Source organism: Podarcis liolepis, assembly GCF_965112155.1.
Source record: "Podarcis liolepis genome assembly, chromosome: 2".
NCBI lineage: Eukaryota > Metazoa > Chordata > Lepidosauria > Squamata > Lacertidae > Podarcis > Podarcis liolepis.
In genome coordinates, this window is record NC_139555.1 from 14,108,903 (window position 1) to 14,124,519 (window position 15,617).

The following is a 15,617-nucleotide window of genomic DNA, read 5'->3' on the forward strand; positions in this document are numbered from 1 at the left end:
AAGATCGGTAGTGAGATATTCCATCACAAGATGGTAAAGTGAACAGTATACTAGCTTTTGAGCGACACACGAGTTACTAATGAGGAAAATGAGAAGAAGCTTGCTATACTCCCAAGGGACTGCTGAAAAGGATCAATACCCTAAGACTGCTCCAATATCCCACAAGTGTGACAAGTCAGGCTGCAAATTCTGGGCCAATTCACACTATAAGAGAGACGAGTCTTATTGTTTGTTTACTGTATCTCATTGTGTGAAAGCAGTGAAAGGTTAAAGGCAGGTGTTATGTCAAGCACAAGGTGCTTACGCTGGAGACCCACCACTGATCATGATTCTGCACATTTTTGCAGATAGGCATCTCCAAACACCCTTTTCAGAGCTCACTGTAGCAGCACTGGTGTACATGTAGCAACCCCTATGTAAACACAACTGACAATCACCAAAGGGCTTCTACTACTTACCCTGACTGCATGTATGCCAACCTCGTCTAGCTCTGTACTAGACTGGTAACCATTCAGAAATCAGAACATGATGCATGTGGACATGCAAGCACAGATTAATTCAGTCTCCTCTAAATGGGCCACTAATTAATTTTAGTCACCACCATCTGTTAACGGGGAAACATAATGTAGCCCATGACACATGGGGAGGATGGGAACATCTGTGAATAATTCAGTGATTTATCCTTAATAAAAGACTTGTAGATTAGTTCAGTTAAGCTATAGCTGCAGTAAAGGAATGCTGCCTGTCTCCAATACCAACAGCAGGGGCAAGGGCAATTGAATGTGGAAGTTCCTTATTTTAATCTTGACCTGTTAAGAGCTGAATCACACTTTACATTGCAGGGGTGCTACGCACAAGCCCAGGGTTTGGAGCAGCATATGTTGTAAAGTATAAAGCAGAAATGCATGTTTGTAGTAATATAGTAGCCATGCACCAGGGAGCTGAAAGTGGCCACAACTGTCTAGCTTATGTTCACTGCATATTTAGAAACATGCATTTTTGCTCCATGTTTTGCTGTTCTACTTATTGTTAGCATACTCTTCATATTGTATAAATGTGAATCAGCTCATATTAGCAAATAACCCTGGTAGTTACAATAATCACTGCCCAAAAGCAAAAAAACAACAACCCCAAACCCCAACTGAACCTAAACCAAAACAGAATATGTCAAAACTAATGAAATCTAAATAAATAAAAAATTACTTTGAGATTTAAGATTGTCTTGAAAATCTGCCCTAAAGGACTGGGAATACAAAAAAAAAAATCTCTGCCACCAAGAGGGTACGTTTTTTCTTATGAAGTAAAACTGTTTCCTAACACATACAACTATCTAGTGCAGCATGCCTCAGAACAGGTCCCCATGCTTCTCATTAGAATAACCCATAAATAGAAGTGTCTCTGCTGCACATCTACTGGTCCTGTCTTTGGCCAGAAGTTACCTTATTTTCCAGGAATCTGAGTCGCCTTATTTTCCAGGAATCGGAGTCCTCTCCAATCAACCATTTGGTTGCACCTGCTCCTAACTTGAGAGGTCTTACTTAAAGTCACACCCTCTTCTCCCCACCCATCAGATAGACCTTAAACACTTTCTACTTTGCCAATCAGGAAGTTCATTAAAGTTGCTCAACAGTCAACTATATTTTGCTTGAATCTCTCATGCACTAAGCAAGATATCTGGCATCTTCCACTGCCAAATTGGAACAGAACCCACACCTGCTTAGAAAGAGGACTCTGAACCTTGGGGAAGGGAAGGATGAATCAAAGACGGAATAACAAACTCTAATGATGCAAGAAAGAGCCAAAATTATAGCTCTAGGGCAGAAGAAGGTGGAGGGAGTCCTTCTTCAATGCACACTGTCACGGAGTTGGCCGTTGCGAGGAGGACAACAGCAATGACACTGGTGGGGTGGTGACTGGGGCCACTGGGCAGGGGCAATGTGCCATGGAGGAGTGCTGGCACTGGGGAGCTGGTGCTACTGTTGCCTTTCAGGGGGCTGGTGCTGCAGGACATGTGCCTGGGCAATGAGTGCCAGCTGCAGCAATGCCTGGCTGAGGTTGCCCTGTCCACCCTGCTGGTGTGCCAAGCCGGCTTGGGAAGAGACCCTTACCAGGCAGAGGACAACAGCTCACAGCGCTTCATGCCACATCTGAACTTCTTAGAAGCCGACCTGCTGCACCATGTGAACTTCCACATCACTGCCAACAAGCTGATTGTCTTCTTGCACACCCAGAAGACAGGCAGCACCACCTTCAGGTGCCACTTGTTGTGCAACATTCAGCTGGAGAAGCCCTGCAAGTGCAAGGCTGGGCAGAAGAGGTGCGCCTGCTTCCGTCCGGGCAAGCAAGAGACCTGACTCTTCTCCCGCTTCTTCACTGGCAGGAACTGCGGGCTTGCTGACTGCACCAAGACACCAACTGCACATGCCTTGAGAGTTAGCACAGTGTGAAGGAAAGTCCTCACTCTTATTTAGGTTCAGGAGAAAAAGAGAAACTTCCCTCAATGCTACACCTCTCTCATTACATTTTTACCAAGCAACCTTACATCAAGAACTCCTGAGAAAATTAAATTGAGGAAGGGAGCTTCCAGACTGGCCTACCGAGCACTCATAGCAGCATGGTTATATGTTAGCAGGGTGGTTATATGACATTGTCAACATTTGGTTGTTATCCTGCATAAGATAATTACACCACATAGTGCAAGACAACCATAAATTTTTCTGTGGACCAACAGCCCATCGGGAAATGTCCCAGGACCCCGTAAAGAAACACACACACAACCCGACTGATATGAATAGACAAATCAGCAATGCTACATATAGAATGAAGAAAAGACAACCAGTATTTCATATTCAGTACATTGCAAAGGTATTAATTATCTAGTCTAGTTTCTACAATTCTTATCAGTATTTAAATTTTTATCATAGATATCAGACCCAACAACCAATCCAATATGAACAAACTTCAAGAGGTGTCAGAGGACACCGGGAAGGCAATGCGCTCTAAAGTGCCTGAAGATTATATTTCCCAATAGAAGAGAAACCACTGAAAGGCCAATACCAAATGGCTTCCCCAACTTTAGTTTTGCAAAACATATCGAGGGATTTGCCATGAAGGACCAAGTGGACTATATTCTATTTTGATCAGTCAGTGTTTGTGAAGCAATTGAGAACTTTGTTGTTTCAGGTTTAAAATGCAGTTACTCAAGTGTTCCCTAACGAGACATGCGCATTTCTTTATGAAGGCCTTCACAGAAAGGGTGAAAGGCAAGGCGTTCGGCAAACTCTTTGAATCATGCTCAGGAGAGGAAAATGTCCAGAGGGGGAAGTAGTTATGCGACAGACATCTCATTTCTAACATCCTGGTTTGGTCTCAAGATGTCATTATCGTTGCTTTGAAACAAAATAGCCTAGTGCAAGTTTCCCCTATGTGACCTTTTCCATTCACCTCCAAGGTCAGATAATGCTGCAGGGATTTTCAGGCTTACCCCCGCGCATCATTCATGCCATTGGCGTCCCTGCAGCCACCACTATGTCAAGCAGCGCAACTGGCATTTGCCTTCAGCACGTTTTCAGAAAAAGATCAAGCGCTGCTGGTCTGAAGTCATGGAAACTCCAGCTTCCTTGGCAACTTACCTCAACTATTGTGCCACATTTAATGGGCCAGAACTAGATGTTCCAAGAGATACGGAGCAGCAGCTGCTCCATGTCTCTTTCTGCTCTCTTCCTCGTAACATCGAGCATAACACAATGCATGGCGTGACATCATTGTGCTGTGAATTTCCCATCCTAGCTCCTTCTAAACAGCCTCCTCCGAAGGCAGATCATTCTCCTGCTTGACTGCATTGGTAGAGAATGAATTGTCCAGTTGCACTCAATGCAAAATGGCCTGCCATCAGAGGAAAACTTCCACAGTATCTCTTTCAGAGTCTTTGCTCCGGGTCTGCCTTCTTCCAACCTTTTGGGGTTTAAGAGAGGGGTGCCTCAAATTTTAATCCAAAAAAGGCATCCCTCAGATATCAGAAATGTGGATAGTATTGTCATATAAACCTAGTTTCCATGAAAGGAGAAAATCCTCCTTGGCCAGATATATGAGCATGAGATTTTCTGACAAATATTGAAAATGATTCAGATTTTCTCAACATTTCACTGGGAGTGTGGTACACGGCTTACCAGGCCCCACTCATTACCTTCTAAGGTTTCTTAACAGTGATCCTTGGAATAGATGTTCCATGCATGTGTCCTTCAAAGTTGACAAATGGCATGCGCTGACGTTTATCTTGTCCAGGCCACACAGCGCATGACTGATTAGCTGAAGGCACTAACCTTGTATGTGGAAATATACCTGTGAAAGATGAGCTGCTCTTTTAAGCAACAGTAATTGAAGAAAATCTTGTTGTTCTAGTTAGCCAGGGTGCACTTTAGCCCAACTGGAAAACTGGCTGCAAGGCGGATGGTATGCAAAACATCCCATCTCCAACAATCTAGCAAGAGTGGATGTGTCTAGCTTACTATAGAGATGCTGAAATAAGGGAGTTATGTTGGGAAGATATGGTCCTTGCGGACCTGAAGTTTACCTTATGCCCACACAAATCCTATACCTGTGTTACTGTCCCACTACAGCATTTAGTACATGTGAGTTTTCCTCTAATTAGTCACATAGTAGCTGTTAATTACTTCTGTTATTAGTCATCTGCTTTTAACCAAGAGTTCCCAGGAAAACGTCCTAAGTCATCATTACAGTAATTTGCTGTATGAAAGATGGACACTTCATCTATGAGATATGCTAAACTGCTGATAGTTCTTGGAACTGTTTGGGCTACTGCAGATGGAATACTGGCTCCTTCTTAATGTAATTTAAGAGGAAAGTGGGAGACAGCTGCCCTCCGGTTTTCTCTATGCCAGTATTGTGCTCAGTATTCAAAAACACCCTGCTTGTCCATATAGCAGGGGTAGCGAAACTCAGGTGGTGCATGGGTAGGCGCAGTCCCATGAACCAGAAGAACAGCAAATTTCTGTATGCCCTAAGCAAGAGCTGGAATCCAAACTGCTGCTTAAGTAAGGGATGATCAAAGTTCTTATCCTGGGTTTGAAAAAGGAGCCATTCTCAAGCAGCAGGGGAATTCCCACACAGTGAAATTCCAAAATGTTTTAAAGTAAAATTGTAATAAGGTAAACTCTCATTTAAATATAATAAACACCATGTCGTTTCTCCAAAGTCAAGTTATTAATTACATCTAAAGTCTGTATAGACAGAGACAGTGGTTTAGAGCAGGGGTTGGGAAATCTTTGCAGCAAGAGGGCCCCACTTCCTCCTGAGCAACCGTCCAAGGACATGTCAGTGGTGGGTGGGGCTAGAGGCTTCTGAAATGTTCGACAACCGAGGCGTGGCTTCCAATTGGTTGCAGGAGCTTCCTGCACTCAAGCGGAAGCTGCGTCAGACATTTGGCTTCCAAAAAACTTTCGAAAACTGGAGCATTTACTTCTGGGTTTTCAGCATTCAGGATCTGAGGTTTGACCGTAGAGGAAACCTCTTTTGCTGATCTGCTTTTGTGCTCAAAGTAAACTGCTGGCCCAAGTAAAGCTGGGTTTTCTTGAGGGCAGAGGTCAAAATCTCTTATGAATATTTTGCGTCAAATGCCAGGAGTCACATACCTAAAAAATCCTTTGCAGCCTTCGCAGGTCATAGCATTAAAATGAAAGCCAGTAGCTTTGTCTCCACAAACACCACAGATACGTGGAATGTTCCTGTCAAAGTCACTGGCTGGATCCGGAAATGCTGAGCAAGGTGCCATCGTCTCCATTTCTGTGGCAGAGAAAAGTGCAGAGTTTATAAACCTCAATACAACAGTCTTTTCAGCTATAATCTACGTGGTAATCATAATCAAATATCATAATCTATGTAGCAAAGACTCTGCAGAAGCTAGTAAGAATCCCCACTCCATTTTCTGATCTGCTTACAAATACTCAATTGGACTATAGCAAAATACTTAATTCATGATATACATTTACAGATAGGTAGCCGTGTTGGTCTGCCATAGTCAAAATAAAAAAATTCCTTCCAGTAGCACCTTAAAGACCAACTAAGTTAGTTCTTGGTATGAGCTAAGAAGTGTGCATGCACACTTCTTCAGATACACATCTGAAGAAGTGTGTATCTGAAGAAGTGTGCATGCACACGAAAGCTCATACCAAGAACTAACTTAGTTGGTCTTTAAGGTGCTACTGGAAGGAATTTTTTTATCATGATATACATGTCATTGATAAACATCCCTTCCAGAACAATCAACAGCTAAGATGGTTTCATTTTCTCATCTTCACATAGACCACTCCGTGGTAATATAACACAGGTTGCAGCAAAATCCAGGATTTTGGGGGGATTGAACATCAAAGTAAAACACGCTTGGGTGGAAGGCTCACATCACACCTTGTTTCAGCTGTGGTGAATTAGGCTGCCAAAGAAGGCTGCAAAACAAGGATGCTGCTTTGCCAACCATCCTGCACCCAGCATGGTATGCATTCAGCGAAATGATAATCCCGACACTCTTATCATCAGATGACAGTGAAGAGAGGAGAGCTGGTGTCTAAAAGATCATCGACTTTATGGGCAGAGATGATGACGTCTGAGGAAGACAGCTTCCATCAACCCCAGTGGTTTGTCCCTGGTGGAGCTGATGGACTGGTCTGACAGGGTAGATGAACCTCCTTTGACATGTAAACTTACTACAGTAGAAGTAAAGAAGTTCATTGACGAGACTATGCAAGTTCCACAGTGACCCTGCCATGCTCAGACTTTAGAGAGGTATGTGAAACAGAGTCACAGAGGCAGCAGGCAGGGTGTATTCATATGAGAAATGTGAGGGCTACACCAGAGGTCAAGGAGCAAGTTGGCAGCTGATGTCTAAGCATGAATCAGGGCTTGATGAAACTTGTAATTTAAATTTCCTATTTACTTTCTAATGTTGTTTTATGTTTACAAGGTAATGTATGCTTAGTCAGATATGTTTTATGCAGAGAAACTAATTTTTATAGCATTATCTGACACAGTCACTGTCAGCAGGTATAATTAAAATTTTTTGCTTTTGCGAGAGCAGAGGATGTGCTTGCAGGCTTCCCACAAGCATATGGTTGGTGGCTGTGAGAAAAGGGTGTTGGACTAGATAGGCATTGGCCTGACCCAGCAGGCTCTTGTGGATGGCATGCTCAGCTGGTAAAATGTGCCTATATGCAAGGATGGAATTCCAATGATGATGTGACCCTGGCAGAATTGTTTAATCAGACACAGATCTGCCCCAATCACACATAAAATATATGGAGGATTCTGAATGTTAAGAGCCAGCGAGAAGAGCTAAACTCTTCCTTTGTGCTTTTCAGTTCCGGTACTATGGAGAAAAACACCTGGGTGACAGACTCTGACTGTGAGGAGATAAGCCCTGAGGTTTCAGTGAATTTCATTTGGTCTAAAAATGGTTTTCCACCTCCCACTTTGTACATGGTTGGGGCAGACCCAGTTTTAAACAAGTGGGTTTGCTACCATCACATGTAGTCTGAGAAAGAAGAATCTAGTTGCAACAACCCTTTATACCATGACATGCATTTCAGGGGCTTCACATTCTTACTTTTAAGCCTATTATTCTTCCTTTATTACATTCAGTTTTCTGCTGATTGGGTCTGGCTAAGAGTAATTTAAAACTGTATTTAAAAGAAGAAGAAATGGATGAACTTACTGAATCAACAGTTCCCTTTTCCACTTTAAATGGAAATTCAGATTTATTCTTGACTACAGACCTAACCTGACTCCCTGGCAAGTAAGGCAAACATTGACAGTCTGCCCAAATAGGAAGTGCACTTATTAGTTACTATGTTAACTGCATGTCTAAGTTTGTACTAATCAATGATGGGCTGTTGACCTTTGAATGTCACTATTTCCATTTAAAACTTAGACTTAATATCTGAAACAGCACGTTAACATTCAATAAAGTTATCTTTCCTCTTTCATAAATTTAACAATGCTCAGATAGCAGGAAGGAGTGTTGCTTAGTTACCGTGCTGGTGGCTAAGAGGGGGACTTTCTAAAACATGATATTTATCACTTGTTTGCTTTCACTACTGACAGAGAAACAATTATATTTTGCAACCAAAATGGGATTGTCAGATAGTGCTTTGTTAGCTGGGTAGAAACAAAACAGACTGCTACAGTCATTTTACTTAGTAAATGGAACATGAGATATTAAAGCCTTAAAGGGGCACAGCTCTTTGAGCTGGCTATATATTTTTTCATTCAGATAACTGAAACTAGCCCAACAAAGGCTATAAAGGTAAAGGTAAAGGGACCCTTGACCATTAGGTCCAGCCGTGACCGACTTTGGAGTTGCGGCGCTCATCTCGGTTTATTGGCCAAGGGAGCCGGCATACAGCTTCCGGGTCATGTGGCCAGCATGACTAAGCCGCTTCTGGTGAACCAGAGCAGCGCATGGAAATGCCGTTTACCTTCCCGCCACAGCGGTACCTATTTATCTACTTGCACTTGACGTCCTTTCGAACTGCTAGGTTGGCAGGAGCAAGGACCAAGCAACGGGAGCTTACGCTGTCGCATGGATTCAAACCGCCGACCTTCTGATCGGCAAGCCCTAGGCTTTGTGGTTTAACCCACAGCACCACCCGTGTCCCAACAAAGGCTATAAAACAGCTCAAATATCACCTCAGAATGTTAAATGGCTTTTCTGGTGTACTGCAATAGGTTCCTTGTGGAAGCCATGCCAGTCATATAACCCAGGATGGCAGATTAATATTCCAAATTGTTATTAGCTTTTGCTAATATCTCATATTTTTGTTTTATCTCCTCAGGGTTGATTAAGGGTTGATTAAATATCGGCAGCATATGCAAAAGGAGCCAACAAAATCTACAAAAGGAGCATATCCATTTGGTGTCTTACTGAACCGGTAAATTGCTAGTGTAGAAATACATCTGGAAGATGAAAGGTGAATTCATGCTCTACTAGAAAGAGCAAAGCTGGTTACCAATATAGACAATTAATCATTTCAAACGGGCAGCAGCCCAATTTGTAAGTTTTTCAGCACACACTGTAAACTGATCAGCTGCAAATTTCCAGTTATTTAAATGATCAAATAGGTAACTTGATTTTGGAGTCTGAACAATAACTTTGAATACTCTACTCACTGATAGGTGTTCATATGTGCCTGTTTGAGATGTGACTAAATACTTGCATAAGAAACCAACACTACACTATGTATTTAGATTTGTAGCCAAACCCATCCCAACAGCAACCATAATGTAATAAATCAGGACAAAATTCAATTCCCCCATCCCCAAACCTGTCACCTCAGCTGCCCCCCAAACTAAGATAAACTTTAATTACCGCCCCCCCATCCTCCACAGATATTCTGCAGAATAGCAAGGTGGGGAATGGGTAACTTCTTCAAGATTCCCCAGTCTTCCTAACAAGGATACACATGTTAAGAACGTTTACTTTTTATATAGCACGTCAGAGGGTATTCAAAGCATTCTGATTACAGTGCTGCAGTTAGGATTATAACAAAACAAATATTAAGGCATGTCAAAGTTGTTGTCTGCATTTTGCAGATGAAGGGCCAGTGCCAAAAGAGAGACAGAGAAAGAGAGAAAGGGATGTCAGTTCATAGAAGATAGAGGTCACCACACCATTTAAAGTGCACTGCTTTCCCCAAAGAATCCTGGGATCTGTAGTTGACCGCTCAGAGAGCTACAATTCCCAGCACCCTTAACAAACTATAGTTCCGATAATTCTTAGGAGGAAATCATTTGGGACTTTAAATGTATGGTGTGGATGTGGCCTGAATTCGTAGCAGAGGCAAGACTGAAGACATGCTGATCCTTAGGTCAGTCTCTTTGCTAGAAAAGCATTAATGTAACTTGAAAGCTTGCACACTTCTACTTCAACAAATAGCTAGTCCCATTTGAAATGCCACTACTTTTTAATCAGATACCAACCCAACATAATCTGCAGCGAAACAAGACAAAATGCATGTGAGAAGTGGATAGTTCAGACAAGCCTCAAGGAGCACATTATTTTTTATTTTGTTTTCTTCAGTTTTTTTTAAAAGCCAAGATGACATAATTTTAATAACACACAATTCTCCCTTCGCTGACCGAGGGAAAGAGACAAACTTAATAAAATCGAATAAATAGTTTGAAAAGGAGTGATATACTTTACCAATATCCAGGTCATTTTGTATACTCTGCTGGTATAATTCCCACGAGTTCTGAAACTGCGACATTGAGCCACCTGCAACCCAAAAATATTTAAGTTTGATTTAATATCCAACGGCTGTCAAGACAGTTTGGTAATCTCACACTCTGCTTTGAGTTTGGAAATTTACTCTAGCTTTTAACTCTCATCTATTGACGTAAGCAACATACATTAAAAAGTGAGGCGTGGCACTCTGCAAACAATCCACCACACCCGAATGGGATTCATTAAACAGAAGGTGTCATTTCAGTACAGCTTCTCAGGAACTTGTATCAGCATAGAGATAATGCTAACCACATGGTACATTATTCCCAGCAGCATACCACATAATTTAGAAGAATTTTCAATAAGAAACTGCATTTACACATGGGGGGGGGGCTTTGCTATGGGGGTGAGGGAAGGAAGACTTTCCCATTTCAGATCACTGCTACTTAACAGCTAAAAAGAAAACTAATGCCAATGAATTGAAGCATCTCTCAGATTCACTATTCATCTGATAAGTATTTTAAAATAGGATTTTTGTAATGATAAGGAAACAGTACAGCACGCCTCTGTAAAGGCTGGCATTTAAGGGGTTTTCCCGATTTTACCTTACATAACCACAGAATCATAAAATTGTAGAGTTGGAAGGAACCCCACTGGTCATCTAGTGCAATTCCCTGCAATGCAAGGACCACAACTAAAGAATCCCAACTGCTAATTACCGTATTTTTCGCTCTATAACACGCACCCGACCATAACACGCACGTAGTTTTTAGAGGAGGAAAATCCGTAGGCATGCCACCCATAGGCATTCCCTCCATAACACGCACAGACATTTCCCCTTACTTTTTAAGAGGAAAAAAGTGAGTGTTATGGTGCAAAAAATACGGTAATCAAGATTTGTAGGCAATGTAGAAAATGTGTGGTATGTCACCCATGCTACTACCTTAGCCTGCTCTGAATTTGACTTAGGTTTCTCATAATATCCATGGCTGCCAAGCTACAGCAAGGTAGTACGCTAGCAGGTTTTGACAATGTTCAGGCAACATCCTGTAGCTGTTTTGTGTGTGTGCTGTACATATGTGGTGTGCATGCATGTGCTTGTGTGTATGCATATTGCGTATACACATACACACAAGACTCATTTCACCAAGTTCATCCCAAATATTTAAAACACTGGCATCTAGGAATCTGAAGACCTTTTCAGACCCATGTTTTTGCAAATTTTAGTTAAAATCTTTATTGCAACCCACTGATAAGACAAAGTAGTCTTCAGTCTTCTACCTGCATCTTGATGATAATACTTTCCAAAAACAGCACAAAATTCAAACAAGTATTATAACAAAGGAATTAATGCATTGTGTACTGACCATCTCTCCCCTTTTTTGTTTTGCAGGTAAGTCAATGGAGAGCACCATCTTTCAACGGCATTAAAAAGCACCTGCTTATTCTTCATCTAGATTCTAGAACTCTGCTCTGTTTTTCAGTACAATATACATACTACTATATATCAATTTAACTCACTTTAATCCCTCCTGACCATGCTATCAGTTTGTGTCGACAGACAACCAAGAAGCCTGATAAAAGACAGGCAAGATGGCTACTACTAATCTAAGCATATTTCAGTTGGATCCATCATACCTCTGACCTAGGACAAACATTGAATTATTACTTTTTAAGCATAGCACAAAGGTCACACCAAATAAATGTTGTAAATCTGAACAGGAAAAAAAATATCTTTTTTCTGAAAGATATGATTAAATGTATGGAAACTATCTTTCTGCAAAAGACACACTGCAAAACAAACTGCCTCCGTCAGGAATTGGGGCATCTGTTCTCAATTGTTGAGCTCTTTCAGCTCCACAAAACCAAAGCCCTATCTCATTTTGGAATTAAGGAACACTTTCTCTCAGTTACTGGGCAATATGATACCAAGTAATGTTTAAATACACAGGGTGTAACATTCAGGTCCCACAGAGCACAATGTTTCCTCAACCACCACCAGATATATTTAAATTTGCTTTTGAAGCTAGCACTTGCAAAGTCTGGCATCCATTAACAGACTTTGAGCTGGTTCACTGGGTGCAAGAAAACCAAAGTTATTGGCCTAAGTTCTCAGCTTCCAGCCCTGCCATTCTAGGGCCAACACACTACCCAGGAGCTGGGTCAACGTAGAGCACCACAGAAACATTGATTAATTGTTGCTGATATGAACTACATTAAAGCAGGAGCCTTTCAGATCACTAGTACGCTGTCCTTAACAATTTCAGGAAGCAGGGCCTCACTTGTGGTGAGTCCAGTAATCAGACATTCCCTGAACAATCAGACATTCCCCAAAATGCCATCAATTGGACCACAGTTGACTTCTGCATTTGACTGGCAATGCTTTAAAGTAACAGAAGGGGAACTTATGTAGTAGAAATGTACTTCAGATAACATCAGAAGACACTCTTTGTAAACCACCTTATTCATGTTGCTTTGACTTAAGGAGGTTTTTTTTTTTAAAGGCCCAACTCTCACAACACAACTATTCTCTTCTTCCAGGAAGGGCACAATTAATCAACTTCTTTAATAAGTAGTTCTGGTTCTGGTTCTAGCACCTCCAGGTCACTTACCCTTCCCTTGGGCCATATTGGTCCTGGTAAAATTTTGTTCTCTATCATGGTCAAAACAGATTGCATTAGAGATAACAGGAAGGTTTTCAGGACCAAGGTCAAAGCTATCTACAAAGCCTTCAAATGATTTTACTACAGGGCCTGCTGCTTCTTCTCCTGTAATAGGTGAATCTGCTAGAGCGTAAGACTCTAAGTCTTAGGGTTGTGGGTTCAAGTCTCTTACTGAAATATCTTATGAACAAGCATTTTAAATAGTTTATAATCCTTGCATTAAAACTGGAGAAGCTCATGGGCCACCTCCAAAACTCCACCCTAGGTAACATAGGAGCATCTTCCATGAAAATCTTTAAAGGAGTGATGGGAGTGGAATAATACATACACTTGCAGCAAACAACTGGCAATGGGTTAGCTGCATGCCAAGACACACACACACACTGCTAATAGGTTTCTGTAACACTCAAGAAATCTACTCTGCATCCAAGAATCACCTTTCTGCATTCCAAGTTAGCAGGAAGTCAAGACAGCAACTTTCCTGGCCCCAGTAGTATACTTTATTTCAGTCATAGACCAGCATAAGATAAAACATACGAATAAACAGTTAAAAGCGACTATAAGGGAGGGAGAGTGAAGGGCCCAGGCCTTGCATTTGGGGCCTAGTTTGTGGCACAAACCATCCTTCGACGAAAATCCATCATTGTAGCGCAGAATCTAGCAACTGAGTATGTAACATCTGGGTTTTTCTCTTGAAGTAGCAGGGAGGTATAAAGTTGTTCTGTGTAACCTGGGAATTTATGTATAGGCAAGATGAACCTAGCTCATAAACATTCATAAGGTAAAGGTAAAGGTACCCCTGCCCGTACGGGCCAGTCGTGACCGACTCTGGGGTTGCGCGCCCATCTCACTTAAGAGGCCGGGGGCCAGCGCTGTCCGGAGACACTTCCGGGTCACATGGCCAGCATGACAAAGCTGCTCTGGCGAGCCAGCACCAGCGCAGCACACGGAAACGCCGTTTACCTTCCCACTATAAAGCGGTACCTATTTATCTACTTGCACTTAAGGGTGCTTTCGAACTGCTAGGTGGGCAGGAGCTGGGACCGAAAGACAGGAGATAGGCACTGAGGTTTTACCCACAGCGCCACCCGCATCCCTTCCATATACATTCATACCTCGGGATAAATATGCTTCAAGATAAGTATTTTCGGGTTACACTCCGTGGCAACCCAGAAGTAACGGAGCTCGTTACTTCCGGGTTTTGCTGCTCATGCATGCGCAGATGGTCAAAATGACGTCATGTGCATGCGCGGAAGCGACAAAACGTGACCCACGCATGCGCAGACACGCTGTCGCATCTTACGTTCTGTTCAGGATGTGAATGGGGTTCCGGAATGGATCCCGTTCGCATCCCGAGATACCCTGTATCTGTATAGTATTGGCAGTGAAAAAAGACATGTTCTGTTGTTTCCAGTTGCCCAGAGCCACATGGGCATTAGGTGTCTTCCGAAAGTGACCTTCCTGGATGGCTAAAGGGATGGCCTGGCAGCAGTGAAAGCCCTTCACTGTTTTGGAATTTCAAGGTTGGTTATATATGGCATCCATAGTTTCAATGTTTCCCTTTTTCTGAATAGGATTCCTCGCAAGAAAAGGGAAAAGTCGACAGCTATGATGGCATTTGGGAGATGAGGTGTCTTCTATTTTCACTGATTCAAATTTCCAGGGACCTGGCAAGATCTGCTTGGAGTTTGGTATGTTCCACATACTGTTGGATGGTGTGTGTTTTTGCTTCTTCATACCCCATGTTACATAGGATCTGTGGGGTGAAGCCTAGAGTTGTTGTTATGTTTATCATTGCACAATAGTTAAGGGAGCAAGGCCATGCAGGAGGAGGGATAGTCTCAGCCAGTAATTAATACAATTTCTGTCTAGATGCAACTTAGATAGATACCATGGGCTAATTATAAGGATTGCAATCAGGATGGCATGATACTTCACTATGATACATATATTAATGCTAAAGACCAAAAGGCATATGGATTTTCCCAGCACACAATTATGACAACGTCACTAAGCCATGACTAATACAGCTTTTATATGGTTTCCCAAACAGGCACCTACTATGGCTGCATAGGATTTAATTGTCCCCTTTCATTGTAGCATCCACAATTCATTTCCCTTTTGATGACTAAATAAATATGTATTTGACATAGCAATCCTGCAAAAATTATCAGCTAGTCAGGAAACAAATATTTTACTCATTGGAAAGGCCTGGTTCTTTTGGTCCTTAATTGGAATCCTTTTTTCTTTTTAAAAGCCATACAAAGTCCCCTTTGCTTTGTTTCTGGGCCTGAATTATAGCATTGGTTTTGACCCTTAAAACTCTACATGGTTAGGGACCATGTTATCTGAAGGACCACCTGAATGAGCCTGCTCATGCCTTAGAATCAGCTACTGAAGCCCTGCTTATATATATTAGGTTGAAAGGTAACAGAAACAGGGTTCTTTGGGTGGTGGCTCCACACCCCAAGACATACATGTTGCCCATCCCTGGCAATTTTTAAGAAAAATACTTCAAAAACATTTCTTGCTTTGGTCCGCTTTTTATTAATTGCTGTGATTCATTTAGGCCTGGCCTTTCTCTTTTACACCTCATCAAAAAGGCATTTAGAAAGGAGTCTATCAGGCCTCCCAGGGGAGGAAGTGACACAATATGGACTCCACAATTTAAAATGTCTATCCCACATTCCCATCAGATGAGCCTCTGAAGTCAATGAGAAATG

General features: G+C 42.1%; 1 protein-coding gene across 2 annotated transcripts in view; it reads right to left on the reverse strand.

The window, feature by feature from the left end:
- The window catches only part of VDR (vitamin D receptor), an 84,804-nt gene that overhangs the window by 33,238 nt on the left and 35,949 nt on the right, over positions 1-15,617 (reverse strand). For both annotated transcript variants that reach the window (XM_083490262.1, XM_083490263.1), the window contains 2 exons: positions 10,211-10,282; positions 5,652-5,802 (listed from right to left, as the gene is read on the reverse strand). In XM_083490262.1, the coding sequence (XP_083346388.1) occupies positions 5,652-5,802; positions 10,211-10,282 (223 nt within the window). The remainder of the gene's footprint in view (positions 1-5,651; positions 5,803-10,210; positions 10,283-15,617) is intronic.